Here is a 25,298-nt window from a genome sequence, read left to right on the forward strand (position 1 = left end):
GAAAATGATTGTCATGGCTTCAGAAGCCGGATAGGCTAATTGACATAATTTGAGTCAATTGGAGGTTTACCTGTGGATGTATTTCAAGGCCTACCTTCAAACTCAGTGCATCTTTGCTTGACATCATGAGGGAAAATCAAAAGAAATCAGCCGACCTCAGAAAAACAATTATAGACCTCAACAAGTCTGGTTTGTCCTTAGAAGCTATTTCCAAACGCCTGAAGGTACCACGTTCATCTGTACAAACAATAGTACACACGTATAAACACAATGGGACCACGCAGCCGTCATACCGCTCAGGAAGGAGACGCGTTCTGTCGCCTAGAGATGAACGTACTTTGGTGCGAAAAGTGCAAATCCCAGAACAACAGCAAAGGACCTTGTGAAGATGCTGGAGCAAACCGGTACAAAAGTATCTATATCCACAGTAAAACGAGTCCTATATCGACACAACCTGAAAGGCCGCTCAGCAAGGAAGAAGCCACTGCTCCAAAACCGCCATAAAAAACCAGACTACGGTTTGCAACTGCACATGGGGACAAAGATCGTACTTTTTGGAGAAATGTCCTCTGGTCTGATGAAACAAAAATAGATCTATTTATCTGTTTGGCCATAATGACCATTGTTATGTTTGGAGGAACAAGGGGGATGCTTGCAAGCTGAAGAACACCATCCCAAGCACGGGGGTGGCAGCACCATGTTGTGGGAGTGCTTTGCTGCAGGAAAAACTGGTGCACTTCACAAAATAGATGGCATCACGAGGCAGGAAAATTATGTGGATATATTGAAGCAACATCTCAAGACGTCAGTCAGGAAGTTAAAGCTTGGTCGCAAATGGGTCTTCCAAATGGACAATGACCTCAAGCATACTTCCAAAGTTGTGGCAAAATGGCTTAAGGACAACAAAGTCAAGGTATTGGAGTGGCCATCACAAAGCCCTGACCACAATCCTATAGAAATTTGTGGGCAGAACTGAAAAAGCGTGTGCGAGCAAAGAGGCCTACAAACCTGACTCAGTTACACCAGCTCTGTCAAGAGGAATGGTCCAAAATTCACTCTACTTATTGTGGGAAGCTTGTGGAAGGCTACCCAAAACATTTGACCCAAGTTAAACAATTTAAAGGCAATGCTACCAAATACTGAGTGTGTAAACTTCTGACCCACTGGGAATGTGATGAAAGGACTAAAAGCTGAACTAGATCATTCTCTCTCCGATTATTCTGACATTTCACATTCTTTACAATTTTTTTTTCACTCTTTATGCGATGCACAATGCAGGGAACACCGGAAGAAGAATGATAATTTAATTACCATAGTGAAATATTGTAATGTTTGTTTGTGTCAATTAATCCCATAAGCATAAGGGATGGGTTTCCAATTGGCGATTTGATATGGAAATACATTTCATTCATTCATTCAACACGCCCTGTCTCTCAATTCTCCATAATAACATTAATACCTCCAATAGTAGGTCACTCCTATTAGATTAGCCAGATGATAAACAATTCAATATAGACAGGGAATCTGAGCGTACTATAATTCTGACAGGTTGTACATCCTCCACCCACTGGAGGGAAACTACTATCGCCAACAGTTCAAATGATTATACTGACAGTTCATCTGTTAGTCTTCTACATATCTGCACATCAAATTCAGGAATGTAAACACCTGCTAGCTGTGCGCCCAGTTTCTGGGTCCTTGGATCCATTTGTGAAAAGCGGTAAAAATGCGTAAAAACTTCTACCAAAGTAATTGTCAACCAGTTTCCCTATATCACTGACTTCTGACCAATCTTTCATTTTCTCTACCAAGGTTAGATCAACAACAGGATCTGGGAGTAACATCCACTACAGAAAAGCATGTCTGTCCTACATAACACATTTCTATGAACACTCTCTAAAGTTGAGCCCTCCTCAATAAGCTCCAGGTGTGCGTGATTTTGTCTGCACAAAGGCAACCAATGGAAGGTAAATGACAATCAACTTCACATTCTTCAGCACCTGTATAATTAATCAGGTCTGAACAATAATCAAGCTGATTGCTGAATGGGGTGGGGCCTTTGTCAGACATCGTGGCTATAAAATGGTTTGACAGACGCTGTGGAAGAATTGACAAGAATAACTCATGTCAATTTGGAGTGATGGGGTTCAGGCAAGCGTCTGCAGTGCTGCTGTTGGTCGTGGCTGTTGGCTGTGTAAGTGATGCTTTGGACTCCAGATGGTTATATCCGAGATTGGGGTTTCTGCATGACGATGAAGTTTCAGCCCAGTTTGACTCTCAGCAGCCAGTGCAAGAAGAGCCTGTGGGAGAGGACCCTGGTGACCCTGTGGGACAAGAACCTAGCGAGCCTGTGGGGCAGGAGCCCAGCGTCGAGCCCGTGGGACAGGAAACTAGCCAGGATGAAGACCCTGAGAACTTACAGTCCAAGCAGACATTTGAGAACCCTCTGACTTGGCTCTATCCTACGCTTGATAAGCATGAGCGCAATTCTACAGTGTTTGAGCGGCTAAAGCAGGTGGCAGCCAACGGTGTGGTGGCTCGGTGTGGGCAAAGTGTGGTCCGTGTGGAGGTGAAGCAGGAACTTCTGGGGATTGGCCGGCTCATCCAGCCAGAGCGTCTCACTCTAGGAGGCTGTGCTGCCATTGAGGAGGATGCTGAAGCTCTTGTGCTCACCTTTGAATCAGAGCTGCATGGCTGTGGCAGTGAGATGACGGTATGTCACATTTGTTGTTTAACTTCCTGAAGAATGTTATTATTATCTGATGCATGATTTGTGATCCTGTTCCTAGATGACTGAGGATGTGCTGATCTACACCTTCACTCTTGTCTATGAGCAAAAACCTCTTGCTAACATTTCTATATTGAAGACCAGTAAAGCTATGGTTGATATTGAGTGCCACTACTTGAGGTAACTATTGTTGCATTCTTCACTTTGACAACACCTAGAATTTGAAGTTTGAGTAATGGTATATTTCGTGTTCATAGGATTCATGATGTGAGCAGCAATGCCCTGAAGTATGCTGTAGAACCTAGCAAGCCTGTGGGCCAAGAACCTAGCCAGGTTGTTATAAAGCCTGTGGGCCGGGAACCTAGCGAGCATGTGGTAGAGCCTGTTGCCCGGGAACCTAGCGAGCAGCTTGTGGGCCGGGATCCGGTTGGAAAGACTGTTGGACAGGAACCTAGGGAGCCTGTTGGTGGGCCTTTGGGCCATGAAGCTGTTGGAGAGCAGCCTGTGGGACGGGAACCTAGTGAGCAGCCTGTGGGACAGGAACCTAGTGAGCAGCCTGTGGGCCAGGAACCTAGTGAGCAGCCTGTGGGCCAGGAACCTAGTGAGCAGCCTGTGGGCCAGGAACCTAGTGAGCAGCCTGTGGGCCAGGAACCTAGCGTCCCTGTTGGCGAGCCGATTCTGGGCCACGAAGCTGGAGAGCCGCCTGTGGGCCACGAAGCTGGAGAGCCGCCTGTGGGCCACGAACCAAGTGAGGTTTTGGGTAATGAACTTAGCGAGCATTTTGGTGAGCCTGTGGCCCAGGAACCTGTTGGAGAGCAGACTGTTGGCAAGCCTTTGGGTCAGGAACCTAGCGAGCCTTTGGGCCAAGAACTTAGTGAGCATGTTGGAGAGCCTTTGGGCCAGGAACCTAGCGAGCAGCCTGTGGGCCAGGAACCTAGCCAGACTATGGGCCAAGAGCCTGTGGGCCATGACCCTGGAGAGCAGCCTGTGGGCCATGACCCTGTGGGCCAAGAACCTAGTGAGCCTGTGGGCCAGCACCCTGTTGGAGAGCAGCCAGTTGGACAGGAACTTAGCCAGCAGCCTGTTGGCGAACCTTCGGGTCAGGAACCTAGCGAGCCTGTGGGTCAGGAACCAAGTGAGATTTTGGATAATGAGCTTAGCGAGTATGTTGGAAATCCTGTGGGCCAGGAACCTAGCGAGCAGCCTGTGGGCCAGGAACCTAGCCAGCCCGTGGGCCAAGAGCCTGTGGGCCAGGAACCTGTTGGCGAGCAGCCTGTGGGCCAGGAACCTGTTGGCGAGCAGCCTGTGGGCCAGGAACCTAGCCAGACTGTGGGCCAGGAACCTAGTGAGCAGCCTGTGGGCCAGGAACCTGTTGGCGAGCAGCCTGTGGCTTTGGAACCTGTTGTCGAGCAGCCTGTGGCCCATGAACCTGTTGGCGAGGAGCCTGTGGGCCTGGAACGAAGTGAGATTTTGGGTAATGAACTTAGCGAGCATGTTGGTGAGCCTGTGGGCCAAGAACCTAGTGAGCCTGTGGCCCAGGAACCGGTTGGAGAGCAGCCTGCGGGCCAGGATCCTAGCGGCGAGCCTGTGGGTGAAGATCCTGGAGAGCAACCTGTGGGCCATGAGCCTGTGGGCCAAGAACCTAGTGAGCCTGTGGGTCAGGAACCAAGTGAGATTTTGGGTAATGAGCTTAGCGAGTATGTTGGAAAGCCTGTGGGCCAGGCACCTGGCGAGCAGCCTGTGGGCCAGGAACCTAGCCAGCCTGTGGGCCAAGAGCCTGTGGGCCAGGAACCTGTTGGAGAGCAGCCTGTGGGCCAGGAACCTGTTGGAGAGCAGCCTATGGGCCAGGAACCTGTTGGAGAGCAGCCTGTTGGCCAGGAACCTAGCCAGCCTGTGGGCCAAGAGCCTGTGGGCCAGGAACCGAGTGAGCAGCCTGTGGGCCAGGAACCGAGTGAGCAGCCTGTGGGCCAGGAACCTGTTGGAGAGCAGCCTGTGGGCCAGGAACCTGTTGGAGAGCAGCCTGTGGGCCAGGAACCTGTTGGAGAGCAGCCTGTGGGCCAGGAACCTGTTGGAGAGCAGCCTGTGGGCCAGGAACCTGTTGGAGAGCAGCCTGTGGTCCAGGAACCTGTTGGAGAGCAGCCTGTGGGCCAGGAACCTAGCCAGCCTGTGGGCCAGGAACCTAGTGAGCAGCCTGTGGGAAAGGAACCTAGTGAGCAGCCTGTGGGCCAGGAACCTGTTGGCGAGCAGCCTGTGGGCCAGGAACCAAGTGAGATTTTGGGTAATAAACTTAGCGAGCATGTTGGTGACTCTGTGGGCCGGGAACCCAGCGAGCAGCTTGTGGGCTGGGATCCGGTTGGAAAGACTGTTGGACAGGAACCTAGCGAGCCTGTTGGTGGGCCTTTGGGCCATGAAGCTGTTGGAGAGCAGCCTGTGGGCTGGGAACCTAGTGAGCAGCCTGTGGGCTGGGAACCTAGTGAGCAGCCTGTGGGCCAGGAACCTAGTGAGCAGCCTGTGGGCCAGGATCCGGTTGGAAAGATTGTTGGACAGGAACCTAGTGAGATTTTTGGTGGGCTTTTGGGTCTAGAAACTAGCGAGCTTGTTGGCGAGCCTGTGGGCCAGGAACCTGGCGAGCCTGTGGGCCAGGAACCTAGCGTGCCTGTGGGCCAGGAACCTAGCGTGCCTGTTGGCGAGCAGCCTGTGGGCCACGAAGCTGGAGAGCAGCCTGTGGGCCACGAAGCTGGAGAGCAGCCTGTGGGCCAGGAACCGGTTGGAGAGCAGCCTGTGGGCCAGGATCCTAGTGGCGAGCCTGTGGGTCAAGATCCTGGAGAGCCTTTGGGTGATGATCCTGGAGAGCAGCCTGTGGGCAATGACCCTGTGGGCCAAGAACCTAGTGAGCCTGTGGGTCGGGAACCAAGTGAGTTTTTGGGTGATGAGCTTAGCGAGTATGTTGGAAAGCCTGTGGGCCAGGCACCTAGCCAGCCTGTGGGCCAAGAGCCTGTGGGCCAAGAACCAAGTGAGCAGCCTGTGGGCCAGGAACCTGTTGGAGAGCAGCCTGTGGGCCAGGAACCTGTTGGAGAGCAGCCTGTTGGCCAGGAACCTAGCCAGCCTGTGGGCCAAGAGCCTGTGGGCCAGGAACCTAGTGAGCAGCCTGTGGGCCAGGAACCTGTTGGAGAGCAGCCTGTGGGCCAGGAACCTAGCCAGCCTGTGGGCCAAGAGCCTGTGGGCCAGGAACCTAGTGAGCAGCCTGTGGGCCAGGAACCTAGTGAGCAGCCTGTGGCTTTGGAACCTGCTGGAGAGCAGCCTGTGGCTTTGGAACCTGTTGGCGAGCAGGCTGTGGCCCAGGAACCTGTTGGCGAGCAGGCTGTGGCCCATGAACCTTTTGGCGAGCAGCCTGTGGGCCAGGAACCAAGTGAGATTTTGGGTAATAAACTTAGCGAGCATGTTGGTGACCCTGTGGGACAAGAACCTAGTGAGCCTGTGGCCCAGGAACCGTTTGGAGAGCAGCCTGTGGGCCAGGATCCTAGCGAGCGGCCTGTGGGCCAAGAGACTGTGGTCCAGCAACCTAGAGGAGAGTCTGTGGGCCAGGAACCTGTTGGTGTGCCTTTGGGCCAGAAACCTAGCCAGGATGAAGACCCTGAGAGCTCCCAGTCCAAGCCGACTTCTGAGAACCCTTTGACTTGGCGCTATCCTAAAGTTGCAAAGCCTGAGCACAAGCCTACTGTGTCTGAGCGGCTGAAGCAGGTGGCGGCCAATAGTGTGTCAGCTCAGTGTGGGGAGAGTGTGGTCCGTGTGCAGGTGAACCAGGACCTGCTGGGGATTGGCCGGCTCATCCAGCCAGAGCGTATCACTCTAGGAGGTTGTGCTGCCACTGAGGAGGATGCTGAAGCTCATGTGCTCATCTTTGAATCAGAGCTGCATGGATGTGGCAGTGAGCTGACGGTATGTCACATTTGTTGTGTAACTTCCTGACTGTGAATCATTATTCTTGTGCTACATCATTTGTGATCCTGTTCCTAGATGACTGAGGATGTGCTGATCTACACCTTCACTCTTGTCTATGAGCCAAAACCTGTTGCTAACACTGCTATATTGAAGACCAGTGCAGCTATGGTTGATATTGAGTGCCACTACTTGAGGTAACTATTGTTGCGTTCTTCACTTTGACAACCCATATCATTCTGAGGCCGTATTCCATGTTTGTTTCTAGGAATCACGATGTGAGCAGCAAATACCCGAAGCCGACCTGGATCCCCTACACTTCCAACATGGTGGCAGAGGAACTCCTCTACTTCTCCCTGAGGTTAATGACTAGTAGGTAAACCTGACTGGAAGCCTCTTCCTTTGTGTAAACCCCCACTGACATGCCACTCGTCTTTCCAGCTGACTGGCAGTTTGAGAGGCCCTCCAACCATTACCGTCTAGGTGACATCATCAACATGGAAGCCTCGGTCATGCCGTACCACCACGTTCCCCTCCGTGTCTTTGTGGACCGCTGTGTCGCCACCTTGGCGCCTGATGTTCATACTGTCCCTAGATATTCTTTCATTGAGGACCATGGGTGAGTTTAGTTGTCAGTTTGACTCCTCTTATATTACCTTAAATGTAACCCCTGAAGTCTAACGTTGACCCTTGGTCTCCTCAGGTGTCTGGTTGATGCCAAGTTGACCGGCTCCAGCTCCCAGTTCCTGTCCAGATCCCAGGATGACAAGATCCAGTTTCAGCTGGAGTCCTTCAGGTTCCAAACACAGAATGATTCCCAACAGCTCTACATAACATGTCATCTGAAAGCAACTGCAGCCTCGTCCCCCATTGATGCTGAGAACAAGGCCTGCTCTTTCACAGATGGGTATGTATAAACTGAGTTGTGGGTATATTACCTTTATGACATGCTGCTATATAAACTAACCTTCATATTTAGCTGGAAGGCTGCAGGTGGGGATGACCAGGTTTGTGGCTGCTGTGACTCCAGCTGTGTTGCAAGCAAGGCTAGAGATCTGGACAGTGATTCAGGTAAGTGTCAATCAAAGCCAGAGCTTTATCAGTTTTTTAAAAATCCTATCACTGTTCTCTACTCTCCTCAGATGTGCAGAAGGAAGGTGAAGCTACCATGGGCCCTATCATGGTCCAAGAGTAATATTACAAGAATGTTGCCTTTTTTTAAACTGTTGAGGAGAATAAACCTATTACATTACAAAGTTCACATCTGACTGGATTTATTTGGAATGTAAAATTCAGGAATGTGTAGCTGATCACTTTCATTCCCAGAACTTTCATGAGCTACATTTCTCAGGTTTGTAACATTGCTACTGAATTGTTCCCTTGGGCCCCATCAATTTCCAGGAGTGATTTGTCAATTGACTAGATTTTTTTTGAAAATAAACATTTAAAGTGTCTGGATTCATGCGCGCTTGACTTCAGTGATGTTTGTGAGGGCAAGTCATGTCAGTTTAGGCAGGAGGCATTAATGTCTAAACTGACCTCAGAACCATTGCAGCTGTAACAGAAGATCATTGAGTGGACAAGAGGCATGATGCGTAGTGCTGAGAAAAGGCCTGTGTTGCATCAATATAAGTCAAATGTTGAGTCTAGTGTAAAATGTACTACGGCCTATGCATTTTCATGAGGTCTGTCAACAATTGTCTTCAAGCGCTGGATGAACTTTCTGAGCTAAGGTTGTTACTGGTAGCCAGCTAAAAATGTGGCATACCTGTACGGACCTGAATTTTAAAGTGCAGGGAAGCTGCTCAACGTTTACATTACTTTCTAGTCATTTAACAGACGCTCCCATCCAGAGCGACCCACAGGAGCAGTCAGGATCAAGGGCACAACGACAGATTCCCCCACCCAGCTGACTCGGGGATCCGAACCAGTGATGTTTGGGCCAGGCCACCCCTAACCATCCAAGACCCCCCCCCCCCCCGAACCCATATTGTTAGTAGAAAATTATTGTGCATTGGGGAAAATAAGCTAGATAACTGACAGTCAGTTATCAAGAACCAAAGTGCAACTTCATCTGAAGAAAAATGTGTCAAATTTACACACCTGACTTTGTCAGTGTATGACCAACTTACTTTGGCAAGAAGTTGGAGTTGGTTTTCACTTCTCAATTTGAAGTACCTTCGCCTTAGAATTCAGGAGGTTGACAACACCCCTCATTGAATATTCAAAGCAAGTTCAAATAAGGGTATGTATCCATCAATCCAAAAAGAGGAATAGGTGAAGCTTGTCCGCTCCCAGTTGTGAATTTGTTAGCAGTGGAGGGGTGTCCAAACACAACACAGTTGTGAAGAACACACAATGCCTCTAACCCCAAGATTTGGCATAGGCCCTCAGATACTCAAAAAGTTCTACAGCTGAACCATTGAGAGCATCTGGACTGGCTGCATCACAGCTTGGTATGGAAACTGATTGGCATCTGATCGCAAGTTGCTACAGAGGGTAATGCGTATGGCCTAGTACATCACTCCCTGCCATCCAGGACCTCTATACTAGGCGGTGTCAAAGGCCAAAAAATTGTCAGACTACAGCCACCCAAGCCACAGACTGCGTTCTCTGTTTCCGCATGACAAGCGGTACCAGTGCACCAAGTCTGGCACCAACAGGACCCCGAACAGCTTCTACCTCCAAGCCATAAGACTTCTTAACAAGCTAATGGCTACACATACTATTGTACTTGCATTGACCCTTTTTTGTACTAACCCATTTGCACTGACTCCATGCCGGGGATCATCAGCTAGATTCAGCCGCGGCCAATTGTTTTGTTGAGTGCATGATTGGGGGGCCAGAACATAATTACAAAATCATTTGTAGACTGCAAATTGACCTCAAGAAGCCCAAACAGATATGTTTGACTAAAACATTATTTCAAACCGGTCACGTGTTTCTATACTATGCGTGGGAATACCTTAGAACAGAGTTCTTAAATTAAAATCACTTGGAGCTTATTTCCTGGTGTATTTATAGTCTTTCATGTTTTGCTCAGAAAACTTGGGAGGGCAAATAAGACCATCCTCGGGTCAAATTCAGTCCACGGGCTGCCAGTTGGGAAACCCTGCTCTATGTGCACACACTCACACATACTTTCAGTAACACCCCAACACACACACACAAACACGCCCACACACACATATCATGCACACACATGCATACTGATGCTACATACACACACTGCTGCTCCTGTCTATTATTTATACTGTTGCCTAGTTACTTTAGCTCTATGTACAACACATAGCAAATCAAAGTTTTTTTGTCACGTGCGCTGAATACAACCGTGTAGACCTTACAGTGAAATGCTTACTTACAGGCTCTAACCAATAGTGCAAAAAAGGTATTAGGTGAACAATAGGTAGGTAAAGAAATAAAACAACAGTAAAAAGACAGGCTATATACACTAGCGAGGCTATAAAAGTTTTGAGGCTACATACAGACACCGGTTAGTCAGGCTTATTGAGGTAGTATGTACATGAATGTATAGTTAAAGTGACTATGCATATATGATAAACAGAGAGTAGCAGCAGCGTAAAAAGAGGGGTTGGGGGGGGCACACAATGCAAATAGTCCGGGTAGTCATTTGATTACCCTGTACCCCTGCACATCGACTCGGTACTGGTACTCCCTGTAGGTAGCCATGTTATTTTTACTCATTATTTTTTATTTGTTATTCACTGTGTACTTATTCCTTGTGTCACTATTTCACATTTGTTTATGTTATCTTTAACTCTTCATTGCTGGAAATGGACCCGTAAGTAAGAGTTTCACTGTTAGTTGTCTACGAAGCATGTGACACATACAATCAGATTTCTTTTTATTTGCTCAATGTGCCTGCTAGCTGTTAGCAAGCTTCATTGACAAACACAGAGATGGAACTTAGCTAGCTAGTGATTTTGGGCACTGATAAACTGTATGTACTTTATTTCTGATAGTTTGACAGCTTGCTGATGAAGTTGTAGACATGTTCTCAGAAATCTGTCCTGCACTGCAGCAGCTGACTGGAATCTGTCTGCAGTGCACTACTAGTTTTCAGGCACATTTTTGTACTTGAGAAAAACTGCACCAAACACCTTAGTCACACAATTTTACATCTAGCTAAGACTTCCTTGGTAAAAACATCCAAATTACAGATTTCTTGATTCATCAGATTAATTCAGACAATTTTGAGGGTGACACACATTTTTTATTAACCACCAACTAACCCTATACTCATTAAAACCCAACACCTTAATCCACTACTTGAACCCTATCTGATCTTACCCCAGGCCAACGACCTGAGAGGACGGGACACTACTGTTACATCACCTCTTCCTTCCTAATCTGACCTTTGAATATTGGTCTACCAACCTTTCTTTGGAGAGCATATAAATGCCGGCCCATGGGCTCAGATTCCCATCTCTACTGCCACACATCTATCACAATGTCTCTGATCTAACATTTAGCCTCACCTCTACCCCGTTGAACATTAATATGAATTATATCTTGTTTTAAAGCTCTTTTAGCTAACTGCTCTACAATTTCATTCCCTTCCACAAGCGAATAGGCTGGGATCCAGTAGAACCTCACTACTAGCCCTTTTTCTTTTATAACGCCTGGAATAAAAGAAAAAAGGCTACCTATAATTAAATTGTAAAAATATTTAGCTTCTATGTGGTAAATGGCATGTATGTATATAGATTGTGTATAGGCTACTCTCCCATATGAACATTCTCTTTGTGCCAGACTGGGTTCAAATGACTAATGTATCTTTTTAGCTTTTCTTATGTATTTATCTGTATATATATATGTTTGTGTATATAGAGTTGAAGTTGTGATTACATACACCTTAGCCAAATACATTTAAACTCAGTTTTTCACAACTCCTGACATTTAATCCTAGTAAAAATCCCCTGGCTAAGGTCAGTTAGGATCACCACTTTATAGTAAATAAGGTTATCCAAACAATAATTAGAGCAGTAAAATAATATACATACACACTGTATACAGTTGAAGTCGGAAGTTTACATACACTTAGGTTGGAGTCATTAAAACCCGTTTTTCAACCAATCCACAAATGTCTTGTTAACAAACTATAGTTTTGGGAAGTCGGATAGGACATCTACTTTGTGCATGACACAAGTAATTTTTCCAACAATTGTTTACAGACAGATTATTCCACTTATAATTCACTGTATCACAATTCCAGTGGGTCAGACGTTTACATACACTAAGTTGACTGTGCCTTTAAACAGCTTGGAAAATTCCAGAAAATGATTGTCATGGCTTCAGAAGCCGGATAGGCTAATTGACATAATTTGAGTCAATTGGAGGTTTACCTGTGGATGTATTTCAAGGCCTACCTTCAAACTCAGTGCATCTTTGCTTGACATCATGAGGGAAAATCAAAAGAAATCAGCCGACCTCAGAAAAACAATTATAGACCTCAACAAGTCTGGTTTGTCCTTAGAAGCTATTTCCAAACGCCTGAAGGTACCACGTTCATCTGTACAAACAATAGTACACACGTATAAACACAATGGGACCACGCAGCCGTCATACCGCTCAGGAAGGAGACGCGTTCTGTCGCCTAGAGATGAACGTACTTTGGTGCGAAAAGTGCAAATCCCAGAACAACAGCAAAGGACCTTGTGAAGATGCTGGAGCAAACCGGTACAAAAGTATCTATATCCACAGTAAAACGAGTCCTATATCGACACAACCTGAAAGGCCGCTCAGCAAGGAAGAAGCCACTGCTCCAAAACCGCCATAAAAAACCAGACTACGGTTTGCAACTGCACATGGGGACAAAGATCGTACTTTTTGGAGAAATGTCCTCTGGTCTGATGAAACAAAAATAGATCTATTTATCTGTTTGGCCATAATGACCATTGTTATGTTTGGAGGAACAAGGGGGATGCTTGCAAGCTGAAGAACACCATCCCAAGCACGGGGGTGGCAGCACCATGTTGTGGGAGTGCTTTGCTGCAGGAAAAACTGGTGCACTTCACAAAATAGATGGCATCACGAGGCAGGAAAATTATGTGGATATATTGAAGCAACATCTCAAGACGTCAGTCAGGAAGTTAAAGCTTGGTCGCAAATGGGTCTTCCAAATGGACAATGACCTCAAGCATACTTCCAAAGTTGTGGCAAAATGGCTTAAGGACAACAAAGTCAAGGTATTGGAGTGGCCATCACAAAGCCCTGACCACAATCCTATAGAAATTTGTGGGCAGAACTGAAAAAGCGTGTGCGAGCAAAGAGGCCTACAAACCTGACTCAGTTACACCAGCTCTGTCAAGAGGAATGGTCCAAAATTCACTCTACTTATTGTGGGAAGCTTGTGGAAGGCTACCCAAAACATTTGACCCAAGTTAAACAATTTAAAGGCAATGCTACCAAATACTGAGTGTGTAAACTTCTGACCCACTGGGAATGTGATGAAAGGACTAAAAGCTGAACTAGATCATTCTCTCTCCGATTATTCTGACATTTCACATTCTTTACAATTTTTTTTTCACTCTTTATGCGATGCACAATGCAGGGAACACCGGAAGAAGAATGATAATTTAATTACCATAGTGAAATATTGTAATGTTTGTTTGTGTCAATTAATCCCATAAGCATAAGGGATGGGTTTCCAATTGGCGATTTGATATGGAAATACATTTCATTCATTCATTCAACACGCCCTGTCTCTCAATTCTCCATAATAACATTAATACCTCCAATAGTAGGTCACTCCTATTAGATTAGCCAGATGATAAACAATTCAATATAGACAGGGAATCTGAGCGTACTATAATTCTGACAGGTTGTACATCCTCCACCCACTGGAGGGAAACTACTATCGCCAACAGTTCAAATGATTATACTGACAGTTCATCTGTTAGTCTTCTACATATCTGCACATCAAATTCAGGAATGTAAACACCTGCTAGCTGTGCGCCCAGTTTCTGGGTCCTTGGATCCATTTGTGAAAAGCGGTAAAAATGCGTAAAAACTTCTACCAAAGTAATTGTCAACCAGTTTCCCTATATCACTGACTTCTGACCAATCTTTCATTTTCTCTACCAAGGTTAGATCAACAACAGGATCTGGGAGTAACATCCACTACAGAAAAGCATGTCTGTCCTACATAACACATTTCTATGAACACTCTCTAAAGTTGAGCCCTCCTCAATAAGCTCCAGGTGTGCGTGATTTTGTCTGCACAAAGGCAACCAATGGAAGGTAAATGACAATCAACTTCACATTCTTCAGCACCTGTATAATTAATCAGGTCTGAACAATAATCAAGCTGATTGCTGAATGGGGTGGGGCCTTTGTCAGACATCGTGGCTATAAAATGGTTTGACAGACGCTGTGGAAGAATTGACAAGAATAACTCATGTCAATTTGGAGTGATGGGGTTCAGGCAAGCGTCTGCAGTGCTGCTGTTGGTCGTGGCTGTTGGCTGTGTAAGTGATGCTTTGGACTCCAGATGGTTATATCCGAGATTGGGGTTTCTGCATGACGATGAAGTTTCAGCCCAGTTTGACTCTCAGCAGCCAGTGCAAGAAGAGCCTGTGGGAGAGGACCCTGGTGACCCTGTGGGACAAGAACCTAGCGAGCCTGTGGGGCAGGAGCCCAGCGTCGAGCCCGTGGGACAGGAAACTAGCCAGGATGAAGACCCTGAGAACTTACAGTCCAAGCAGACGTTTGAGAACCCTCTGACTTGGCTCTATCCTACGCTTGATAAGCATGAGCGCAATTCTACAGTGTTTGAGCGGCTAAAGCAGGTGGCAGCCAACGGTGTGGTGGCTCGGTGTGGGCAAAGTGTGGTCCGTGTGGAGGTGAAGCAGGAACTTCTGGGGATTGGCCGGCTCATCCAGCCAGAGCGTCTCACTCTAGGAGGCTGTGCTGCCATTGAGGAGGATGCTGAAGCTCTTGTGCTCACCTTTGAATCAGAGCTGCATGGCTGTGGCAGTGAGATGACGGTATGTCACATTTGTTGTTTAACTTCCTGAAGAATGTTATTATTATCTGATGCATGATTTGTGATCCTGTTCCTAGATGACTGAGGATGTGCTGATCTACACCTTCACTCTTGTCTATGAGCAAAAACCTCTTGCTAACATTTCTATATTGAAGACCAGTAAAGCTATGGTTGATATTGAGTGCCACTACTTGAGGTAACTATTGTTGCATTCTTCACTTTGACAACACCTAGAATTTGAAGTTTGAGTAATGGTATATTTCGTGTTCATAGGATTCATGATGTGAGCAGCAATGCCCTGAAGTATGCTGTAGAACCTAGCAAGCCTGTGGGCCAAGAACCTAGCCAGGTTGTTATAAAGCCTGTGGGCCGGGAACCTAGCGAGCATGTGGTAGAGCCTGTTGCCCGGGAACCTAGCGAGCAGCTTGTGGGCCGGGATCCGGTTGGAAAGACTGTTGGACAGGAACCTAGGGAGCCTGTTGGTGGGCCTTTGGGCCATGAAGCTGTTGGAGAGCAGCCTGTGGGCCGGGAACCTAGTGAGCAGCCTGTGGGCCAGGAACCTAGTGAGCAGCCTGTGGGCCAGGAACCTAGTGAGCAGCCTGTGGGCCAGGAACCTAGTGAGCAGCCTGTGGGCCAGGAACCTAGTGAGCAGCCTGTGGGCCAGGAACCTAGTGAGCAGCCTGTGGGCCAGGAACCTAGCGTCCCTGTTGGCGAGCCGATTCTGGGCCATGAAGCTGGAGAGCCGCCTGTGGGCCACGAAGCTGGAGAGCCGCCTGTGGGCCACGAACCAAGTGAGGTTTTGGGTAATGAACTTAGCGAGCATTTTGGTGAGCCTGTGGCCCAGGAACCTGTTGGAGAGCAGACTGTTGGCAAGCCTTTGGGTCAGGAACCTAGCGAGCCTTTGGGCCAAGAACTTAGTGAGCATGTTGGAGAGCCTTTGGGCCAGGAACCTAGCGAGCAGCCTGTGGGCCAGGAACCTAGCCAGACTATGGGCCAAGAGCCTGTGGGCCATGACCCTGGAGAGCAGCCTGTGGGCCATGACCCTGTGGGCCAAGAACCTAGTGAGCCTGTGGGCCAGCACCCTGTTGGAGAGCAGCCAGTTGGACAGGAACTTAGCCAGCAGCCTGTTGGCGAACCTTCGGGTCAGGAACCTAGCGAGCCTGTGGGTCAGGAACCAAGTGAGATTTTGGATAATGAGCTTAGCGAGTATGTTGGAAATCCTGTGGGCCAGGAACCTAGCGAGCAGCCTGTGGGCCAGGAACCTAGCCAGCCCGTGGGCCAAGAGCCTGTGGGCCAGGAACCTGTTGGCGAGCAGCCTGTGGGCCAGGAACCTAGCCAGACTGTGGGCCAGGAACCTAGTGAGCAGCCTGTGGGCCAGGAACCTAGTGAGCAGCCTGTGGGCCAGGAACCTGTTGGCGAGCAGCCTGTGGCTTTGGAACCTGTTGTCGAGCAGCCTGTGGCCCATGAACCTGTTGGCGAGGAGCCTGTGGGCCTGGAACGAAGTGAGATTTTGGGTAATGAACTTAGCGAGCATGTTGGTGAGCCTGTGGGCCAAGAACCTAGTGAGCCTGTGGCCCAGGAACCGGTTGGAGAGCAGCCTGTGGGCCAGGATCCTAGCGGCGAGCCTGTGGGTGAAGATCCTGGAGAGCAACCTGTGGGCCATGAGCCTGTGGGCCAAGAACCTAGTGAGCCTGTGGGTCAGGAACCAAGTGAGATTTTGGGTAATGAGCTTAGCGAGTATGTTGGAAAGCCTGTGGGCCAGGCACCTGGCGAGCAGCCTGTGGGCCAGGAACCTAGCCAGCCTGTGGGCCAAGAGCCTGTGGGCCAGGAACCTGTTGGAGAGCAGCCTGTGGGCCAGGAACCTGTTGGAGAGCAGCCTATGGGCCAGGAACCTGTTGGAGAGCAGCCTGTTGGCCAGGAACCTGTTGGAGAGCAGCCTGTTGGCCAGGAACCTAGCCAGCCTGTGGGCCGAGAGAGCCTGTGGGCCAGGAACCGAGTGAGCAGCCTGTGGGCCAGGAACCTGTTGGAGAGCAGCCTGTGGGCCAGGAACCTGTTGGAGAGCAGCCTGTGGGCCAGGAACCTGTTGGAGAGCAGCCTGTGGGCCAGGAACCTGTTGGAGAGCAGCCTGTGGTCCAGGAACCTGTTGGAGAGCAGCCTGTGGGCCAGGAACCTAGCCAGCCTGTGGGCCAGGAACCTAGTGAGCAGCCTGTGGGAAAGGAACCTAGTGAGCAGCCTGTGGGCCAGGAACCTGTTGGCGAGCAGCCTGTGGGCCAGGAACCAAGTGAGATTTTGGGTAATAAACTTAGCGAGCATGTTGGTGACCCTGTGGGCCGGGAACCCAGCGAGCAGCTTGTGGGCTGGGATCCGGTTGGAAAGACTGTTGGACAGGAACCTAGCGAGCCTGTTGGTGGGCCTTTGGGCCATGAAGCTGTTGGAGAGCAGCCTGTGGGCTGGGAACCTAGTGAGCAGCCTGTGGGCTGGGAACCTAGTGAGCAGCCTGTGGGCCGGGAACCTAGTGAGCAGCCTGTGGGCCAGGAACCTAGTGAGCAGCCTGTGGGCCAGGATCCGGTTGGAAAGATTGTTGGACAGGAACCTAGTGAGATTTTTGGTGGGCTTTTGGGTCTAGAAACTAGCGAGCTTGTTGGCGAGCCTGTGGGCCAGGAACCTGGCGAGCCTGTGGGCCAGGAACCTAGCGTGCCTGTGGGCCAGGAACCTAGCGTGCCTGTTGGCGAGCAGCCTGTGGGCCACGAAGCTGGAGAGCAGCCTGTGGGCCAGGAACCGGTTGGAGAGCAGCCTGTGGGCCAGGATCCTAGTGGCGAGCCTGTGGGTCAAGATCCTGGAGAGCCTTTGGGTGATGATCCTGGAGAGCAGCCTGTGGGCAATGACCCTGTGGGCCAAGAACCTAGTGAGCCTGTGGGTCGGGAACCAAGTGAGCAGCCTGTGGGCCAGGAACCTGTTGGAGAGCAGCCTGTGGGCCAGGAACCTGTTGGAGAGCAGCCTGTTGGCCAGGAACCTAGCCAGCCTGTGGGCCAAGAGCCTGTGGGCCAAGAACCAAGTGAGCAGCCTGTGGGCCAGGAACCTGTTGGAGAGCAGCCTGTGGGCCAGGAACCTGTTGGAGAGCAGCCTGTTGGCCAGGAACCTAGCCAGCCTGTGGGCCAAGAGCCTGTGGGCCAAGAACCAAGTGAGCAGCCTGTGGGCCAGGAACCTGTTGGAGAGCAGCCTGTTGGCCAGGAACCTAGCCAGCCTGTGGGCCAAGAGCCTGTGGGCCAGGAACCTAGTGAGCAGCCTGTGGGCCAGGAACCTGTTGGAGAGCAGCCTGTGGGCCAGGAACCTAGCCAGCCTGTGGGCCAAGAGCCTGTGGGCCAGGAACCTAGTGAGCAGCCTGTGGGCCAGGAACCTAGTGAGCAGCCTGTGGCTTTGGAACCTGCTGGAGAGCAGCCTGTGGCTTTGGAACCTGTTGGCGAGCAGGCTGTGGCCCAGGAACCTGTTGGCGAGCAGGCTGTGGCCCATGAACCTTTTGGCGAGCAGCCTTTGGGCCAGGAACCAAGTGAGATTTTGGGTAATAAACTTAGCGAGCATGTTGGTGACCCTGTGGGACAAGAACCTAGTGAGCCTGTGGCCCAGGAACCGTTTGGAGAGCAGCCTGTGGGCCAGGATCCTAGCGAGCGGCCTGTGGGCCAAGAGACTGTGGTCCAGCAACCTAGAGGAGAGTCTGTGGGCCAGGAACCTGTTGGTGTGCCTTTGGGCCAGAAACCTAGCCAGGATGAAGACCCTGAGAGCTCCCAGTCCAAGCCGACTTCTGAGAACCCTTTGACTTGGCGCTATCCTAAAGTTGCAAAGCCTGAGCACAAGCCTACTGTGTCTGAGCGGCTGAAGCAGGTGGCGGCCAATAGTGTGTCAGCTCAGTGTGGGGAGAGTGTGGTCCGTGTGCAGGTGAACCAGGACCTGCTGGGGATTGGCCGGCTCATCCAGCCAGAGCGTATCACTCTAGGAGGTTGTGCTGCCACTGAGGAGGATGCTGAAGCTCATGTGCTCATCTTTGAATCAGAGCTGCATGGATGTGGCAGTGAGCTGACGGTATGTCACATTTGTTGTGTAACTTCCTGACTGTGAATCATTATTCTTGTGCTACATCATTTGTGATCCTGTTCCTAGATGACTGAGGATGTGCTGATCTACACCTTCACTCTTGTCTATGAGCCAAAACCTGTTGCTAACACTGCTATATTGAAGACCAGTGCAGCTATGGTTGATATTGAGTGCCACTACTTGAGGTAACTATTGTTGCGTTCTTCACTTTGACAACCCATATCATTCTGAGGCCGTATTCCATGTTTGTTTCTAGGAATCACGATGTGAGCAGCAAATACCCGAAGCCGACCTGGATCCCCTACACTTCCAACATGGTGGCAGAGGAACTCCTCTACTTCTCCCTGAGGTTAATGACTAGTAGGTAAACCTGACTGGAAGCCTCTTCCTTTGTGTAAACCCCCACTGACATGCCACTCGTCTTTCCAGCTGACTGGCAGTTTGAGAGGCCCTCCAACCATTACCGTCTAGGTGACATCATCAACATGGAAGCCTCGGTCATGCCGTACCACCACGTTCCCCTCCGTGTCTTTGTGGACCGCTGTGTCGCCACCTTGGCGCCTGATGTTCATACTGTCCCTAGATATTCTTTCATTGAGGACCATGGGTGAGTTTAGTTGTCAGTTTGACTCCTCTTATATTACCTTAAATGTAACCCCTGAAGTCTAACGTTGACCCTTGGTCTCCTCAGGTGTCTGGTTGATGCCAAGTTGACCGGCTCCAGCTCCCAGTTCCTGTCCAGATCCCAGGATGACAAGATCCAGTTTCAGCTGGAGTCCTTCAGGTTCCAAACACAGAATGATTCCCAACAGCTCTACATAACATGTCATCTGAAAGCAACTGCAGCCTCGTCCCCCATTGATGCTGAGAACAAGGCCTGCTCTTTCACAGATGGGTATGTATAAACTGAGTTGTGGGTATATTACCTTTATGACATGCTGCTATATAAACTAACCTTCATATTTAGCTGGAAGGCTGCAGGTGGGGATGACCAGGTTTGTGGCTGCTGTGACTCCAGCTGTGTTGCAAGCAAGGCTAGAGATCTGGACAGTGATTCAGGTAAGTGTCAATCAAAGCCAGAGCTTTATCAGTTTTTTAAAAATCCTATCACTGTTCTCTACTCTCCTCAGATGTGCAGAAGGAAGGTGAAGCTACCATGGGCCCTATCATGGTCCAAGAGTAATATTACAAGAATGTTGCCTTTTTTTAAACTGTTGAGGAGAATAAACCTATTACATTACAAAGTTCACATCTGACTGGATTTATTTGGAATGTAAAATTCAGGAATGTGTAGCTGATCACTTTCATTCCCAGAACTTTCATGAGCTACATTTCTCAGGTTTGTAACATTGCTACTGAATTGTTCCCTTGGGCCCCATCAATTTCCAGGAGTGATTTGTCAATTGACTAGATTTTTTTTGAAAATAAACATTTAAAGTGTCTGGATTCATGCGCGCTTGACTTCAGTGATGTTTGTGAGGGCAAGTCATGTCAGTTTAGGCAGGAGGCATTAATGTCTAAACTGACCTCAGAACCATTGCAGCTGTAACAGAAGATCATTGAGTGGACAAGAGGCATGATGCGTAGTGCTGAGAAAAGGCCTGTGTTGCATCAATATAAGTCAAATGTTGAGTCTAGTGTAAAATGTACTACGGCCTATGCATTTTCATGAGGTCTGTCAACAATTGTCTTCAAGCGCTGGATGAACTTTCTGAGCTAAGGTTGTTACTGGTAGCCAGCTAAAAATGTGGCATACCTGTACGGACCTGAATTTTAAAGTGCAGGGAAGCTGCTCAACGTTTACATTACTTTCTAGTCATTTAACAGACGCTCCCATCCAGAGCGACCCACAGGAGCAGTCAGGATCAAGGGCACAACGACAGATTCCCCCACCCAGCTGACTCGGGGATCCGAACCAGTGATGTTTGGGCCAGGCCTCCCCTAACCATCCAAGACCCCCCCCCCCCCGAACCCATATTGTTAGTAGAAAATTATTGTGCATTGGGGAAAATAAGCTAGATAACTGACAGTCAGTTATCAAGAACCAAAGTGCAACTTCATCTGAAGAAAAATGTGTCAAATTTACACACCTGACTTTGTCAGTGTATGACCAACTTACTTTGGCAAGAAGTTGGAGTTGGTTTTCACTTCTCAATTTGAAGTACCTTCGCCTTAGAATTCAGGAGGTTGACAACACCCCTCATTGAATATTCAAAGCAAGTTCAAATAAGGGTATGTATCCATCAATCCAAAAAGAGGAATAGGTGAAGCTTGTCCGCTCCCAGTTGTGAATTTGTTAGCAGTGGAGGGGTGTCCAAACACAACACAGTTGTGAAGAACACACAATGCCTCTAACCCCAAGATTTGGCATAGGCCCTCAGATACTCAAAAAGTTCTACAGCTGAACCATTGAGAGCATCTGGACTGGCTGCATCACAGCTTGGTATGGAAACTGATTGGCATCTGATCGCAAGTTGCTACAGAGGGTAATGCGTATGGCCTAGTACATCACTCCCTGCCATCCAGGACCTCTATACTAGGCGGTGTCAAAGGCCAAAAAATTGTCAGACTACAGCCACCCAAGCCACAGACTGCGTTCTCTGTTTCCGCATGACAAGCGGTACCAGTGCACCAAGTCTGGCACCAACAGGACCCCGAACAGCTTCTACCTCCAAGCCATAAGACTTCTTAACAAGCTAATGGCTACACATACTATTGTACTTGCATTGACCCTTTTTTGTACTAACCCATTTGCACTGACTCCATGCCGGGGATCATCAGCTAGATTCAGCCGCGGCCAATTGTTTTGTTGAGTGCATGATTGGGGGGCCAGAACATAATTACAAAATCATTTGTAGACTGCAAATTGACCTCAAGAAGCCCAAACAGATATGTTTGACTAAAACATTATTTCAAACCGGTCACGTGTTTCTATACTATGCGTGGGAATACCTTAGAACAGAGTTCTTAAATTAAAATCACTTGGAGCTTATTTCCTGGTGTATTTATAGTCTTTCATGTTTTGCTCAGAAAACTTGGGAGGGCAAATAAGACCATCCTCGGGTCAAATTCAGTCCACGGGCTGCCAGTTGGGAAACCCTGCTCTATGTGCACACACTCACACATACTTTCAGTAACACCCCAACACACACACAAACACACCCACATAACACGCACACACATGCATACTGACGCCACACACACACACACTGCTGCTACTGTCTTATTTATACTGTTGCCTAGTTACTTTAGCTCTATGTACAACACATAGCAAATCAAAGTTTTTTTGTCACGTGCGCTGAATACAACCGTGTAGACCTTACAGTGAAATGCTTACTTACAGGCTCTAACCAATAGTGCAAAAAAGGTATTAGGTGAACAATAGGTAGGTAAAGAAATAAAACAACAGTAAAAAGACAGGCTATATACACTAGCGAGGCTATAAAAGTTTTGAGGCTACATACAGACACCGGTTAGTCAGGCTTATTGAGGTAGTATGTACATGAATGTATAGTTAAAGTGACTATGCATATATGATAAACAGAGAGTAGCAGCAGCGTAAAAAGAGGGGTTGGGGGGGGCACACAATGCAAATAGTCCGGGTAGTCATTTGATTACCCTGTACCCCTGCACATCGACTCTGTACTGGTACTCCCTGTAGGTAGCCATGTTATTTTTACTCTTTATTTTTATTTGTTATTCACTGTATTTATTCCTTGTGTCACTATTTCAATTTTTTTATGTTATCTTTAACTCTGCATTGCTGGAAATGGACCCGTAAGTAAGAGTTTCACTGTTAGTTGTCTATGAAGCATGTGACACATACAATCAGATTTATTTTTATTTGCTCAATGTGCCTGCTAGCTGTTAGCAAGCTTCATTGACAAACACAGGGATGGAACTTAGCTAGCTAGTGATTTTGGACACTGATAAACTGTATGTAGTTTGTGCTTTATTTCTGATAGTTTGACAGCTTGCTGATGAAGTTGTAGACATGTTCTCAGAAATCAGTCCTGCACTGCAGCAGCTGACTGGAATCTGTCTGCAGTGCACTACTAGTTTTCAGGCACATTTTTGTACTTGAGAAATACTGCACCAAACACCTTAGTCACACAATTTTACACCTAGCTAAGACTTCCTTGGTAAAAACATCCAAATTACAGATTTCTTGATTCATCAGATTCATCAGACAATTTTGAGGGTGACACACAGACACATATTTTTTATTACCCACCAACTAACCCTATACTCATTAAAACCCATCACCTTAATCCACTACTTGAACCCTATCTGATCCTACCCCAGGCCAACGACCTGAGAGGACGGGACACTATCACTCAACACATGCTGTAACTCTTCTGAAGTCAAATGTTGTACCCCTAAATTCTTCTCTGCTGCTGCCACATCTATTTTCTGTGATTTACATTCCATTTCTGTGGTACAGTTGATAACCATTGCTATGAACGCTAAAAAGCCAACCTTACTCAAGCATATATTCCCACCCCATGACGCAACACAAGGTGTGTGGTTAAATTACAGTCAACTTTATTATCGTGAGCACCTGTGTGATCCTATAGCAATGCAATTTATAGAGCAGTGGAGGCTGCTGAGGGGAGGATAATAATATTCAAGCTCATAATAATGGCTTGAACAGTGCGAATGGAATGGCATCAAACCATGTGTTTGATGTATTTGATAACATTCCACTCATTCTTCTCCAGCCATTACCACTATCCCGTCCTCCCCAATTAATGTGCCACTAACCTCCTGTGATATAGAGCTCACACCATTATAGAAAAGTATTCTTCTTCTTCCTCTATGATATTTTGGCAGTCCGCAAACACATGTTAAAAAAGGTGCATGCCGCCACCCACTGTGCTGGAGTGTTTGGTCAATCACTATTTACAACATTAGCTCCTCATTTCTAAATCCTCCTACCGAACTCAGTACTTCTGAGAATATTAAAAAGAGCCCTACTAACTTCTAATAGACCCTCCCCCTTACCCAAAATCCCTTCCAACCCCCCCATCCAACCTCAATGATCCTACACTTCAGTCTTTCCCTCTCTTAAACAAACTTACAACAATATAACAACACCTACTTTTTTGATTATTTGAACTTACTCTGCAAACACAGAATACACACAGAATCCACACCTCTTCCTTCCTAATCTGACCTTTGAATATTGGTCTACCAACCTTTCTTTGGAGAGCATATAAATGCCGGCCCATGGGCTCAGATTCCCATCTCTACTGCCACACATCTATCACAATGTCTCTGATCTAACATTTAGCCTCACCTCTACCCCGTTGAACATTAATATGAATTATATCTTGTTTTAAAGCTCTTTTAGCTAACTGCTCTACAATTTCATTCCCTTCCACAAGCGAATAGGCTGGGATCCAGTAGAACCTCACTACTAGCCCTTTTTCTTTTATAACGCCTGGAATAAAAGAAAAAAGGCTACCTATAATTAAATTGTAAAAATATTTAGCTTCTATGTGGTAAATGGCATGTATGTATATAGATTGTGTATAGGCTACTCTCCCATATGAACATTCTCTTTGTGCCAGACTGGGTTCAAATGACTAATGTATCTTTTTAGCTTTTCTTATGTATTTATCTGTATATATATATGTTTGTGTATATAGAGTTGAAGTTGTGATTACATACACCTTAGCCAAATACATTTAAACTCAGTTTTTCACAACTCCTGACATTTAATCCTAGTAAAAATCCCCTGGCTAAGGTCAGTTAGGATCACCACTTTATAGTAAATAAGGTTATCCAAACAATAATTAGAGCAGTAAAATAATATACATACACACTGTATACCAGGGGTGTCAAACTCAAATACCCAGTGGGCCAAAATGTAAAACCTGAACAAAGTCGAGGGCCAACATTGAACAAATGAACCTTTTAATATGGACCCAAACAAGTTTTGCTTTAACATTGAATATGGAACAAGCATCGCTTATTACCATACAATATATAATTTAATAGTGGAGACATGCAAAATCGAATTTCAAATGAAAAAACACCAATGGCATTCATTTATTAAATAAATCAAATTTAAATAAAAATCGTATGCCTCTTTTCTATTTGCAGCCTTCTGATTTAAATACCAAAATAAACTTTTTCCACTGGCTAATAATTTTACAAATAAAATGCTTGCTTTTTCTCTGGGCATACGAGGTCACAAACTTTCACCATGCACTTTTTCACGAACTCTCCCTCATTAAAGGGCCGGGCTGATTTTGCGATCTCTGCTGCCACTATATAACTAGCCTTTACAGCAGCCTCACTTTGTGATGTGGCTTTTTTGAACATATTCTGTTGTGAAACCAAACTTCTTTTCATCTCCTCTACTTTCTGGCTCCTTTGAGTCATGTCCAGGTCCTTGTATTTGTCATGGTGTTTCGTTTCATAGTGTCGTCTAATGTTGTACTCCTTACTTACAGCCACGTTGACTCCACAAACAAGACAAACAGGTTTGTCTTTTACATATGTAAACAGATATTCTGCCTCCACTTG

At 47.5% G+C, this 25,298-nt stretch overlaps 2 protein-coding genes across 3 annotated transcripts; both read left to right on the top strand.

The window, feature by feature from the left end:
• Positions 1-1,948: 1,948 nt before the first annotated feature.
• Positions 1,949-7,928, top strand: LOC139550293 (fap1 adhesin-like). Of its 2 annotated transcripts, XM_071361099.1 has the most exons (11): positions 1,954-2,713; positions 2,790-2,908; positions 2,986-3,986; positions 4,017-4,355; positions 4,551-6,667; positions 6,746-6,864; positions 6,936-7,039; positions 7,109-7,286; positions 7,371-7,574; positions 7,647-7,738; positions 7,810-7,928. In XM_071361099.1, the coding sequence occupies exons 1-11, from the start codon at positions 2,141-2,143 to the stop codon at positions 7,860-7,862; spliced, it is 4,899 nt and encodes a 1,632-aa protein (XP_071217200.1). In that variant the 5' UTR covers positions 1,954-2,140; the 3' UTR covers positions 7,863-7,928. The 2 variants fall into 2 exon arrangements, with proteins under 2 accessions (XP_071217199.1, XP_071217200.1); XM_071361098.1 differs by having other exon boundaries at positions 1,949-2,713; positions 4,017-6,667.
• A 5,907-nt stretch (positions 7,929-13,835) lies between these two features.
• LOC139551392 (fap1 adhesin-like) lies at positions 13,836-20,013 on the top strand. The gene is made up of 10 exons (XM_071362874.1): positions 13,836-14,676; positions 14,753-14,871; positions 14,949-16,671; positions 16,710-18,752; positions 18,831-18,949; positions 19,021-19,124; positions 19,194-19,371; positions 19,456-19,659; positions 19,732-19,823; positions 19,895-20,013. Exons 1-10 carry the CDS (start codon positions 14,104-14,106, stop codon positions 19,945-19,947), a joined length of 5,208 nt encoding a protein of 1,735 aa, XP_071218975.1. The 5' UTR covers positions 13,836-14,103; the 3' UTR covers positions 19,948-20,013.
• The last annotated feature ends 5,285 nt before the right edge of the window (positions 20,014-25,298 follow it).

The sequence above is a fragment of the Salvelinus alpinus genome, chromosome 23 (assembly GCF_045679555.1).
Source record: "Salvelinus alpinus chromosome 23, SLU_Salpinus.1, whole genome shotgun sequence".
Lineage (NCBI taxonomy): Eukaryota > Metazoa > Chordata > Actinopteri > Salmoniformes > Salmonidae > Salvelinus > Salvelinus alpinus.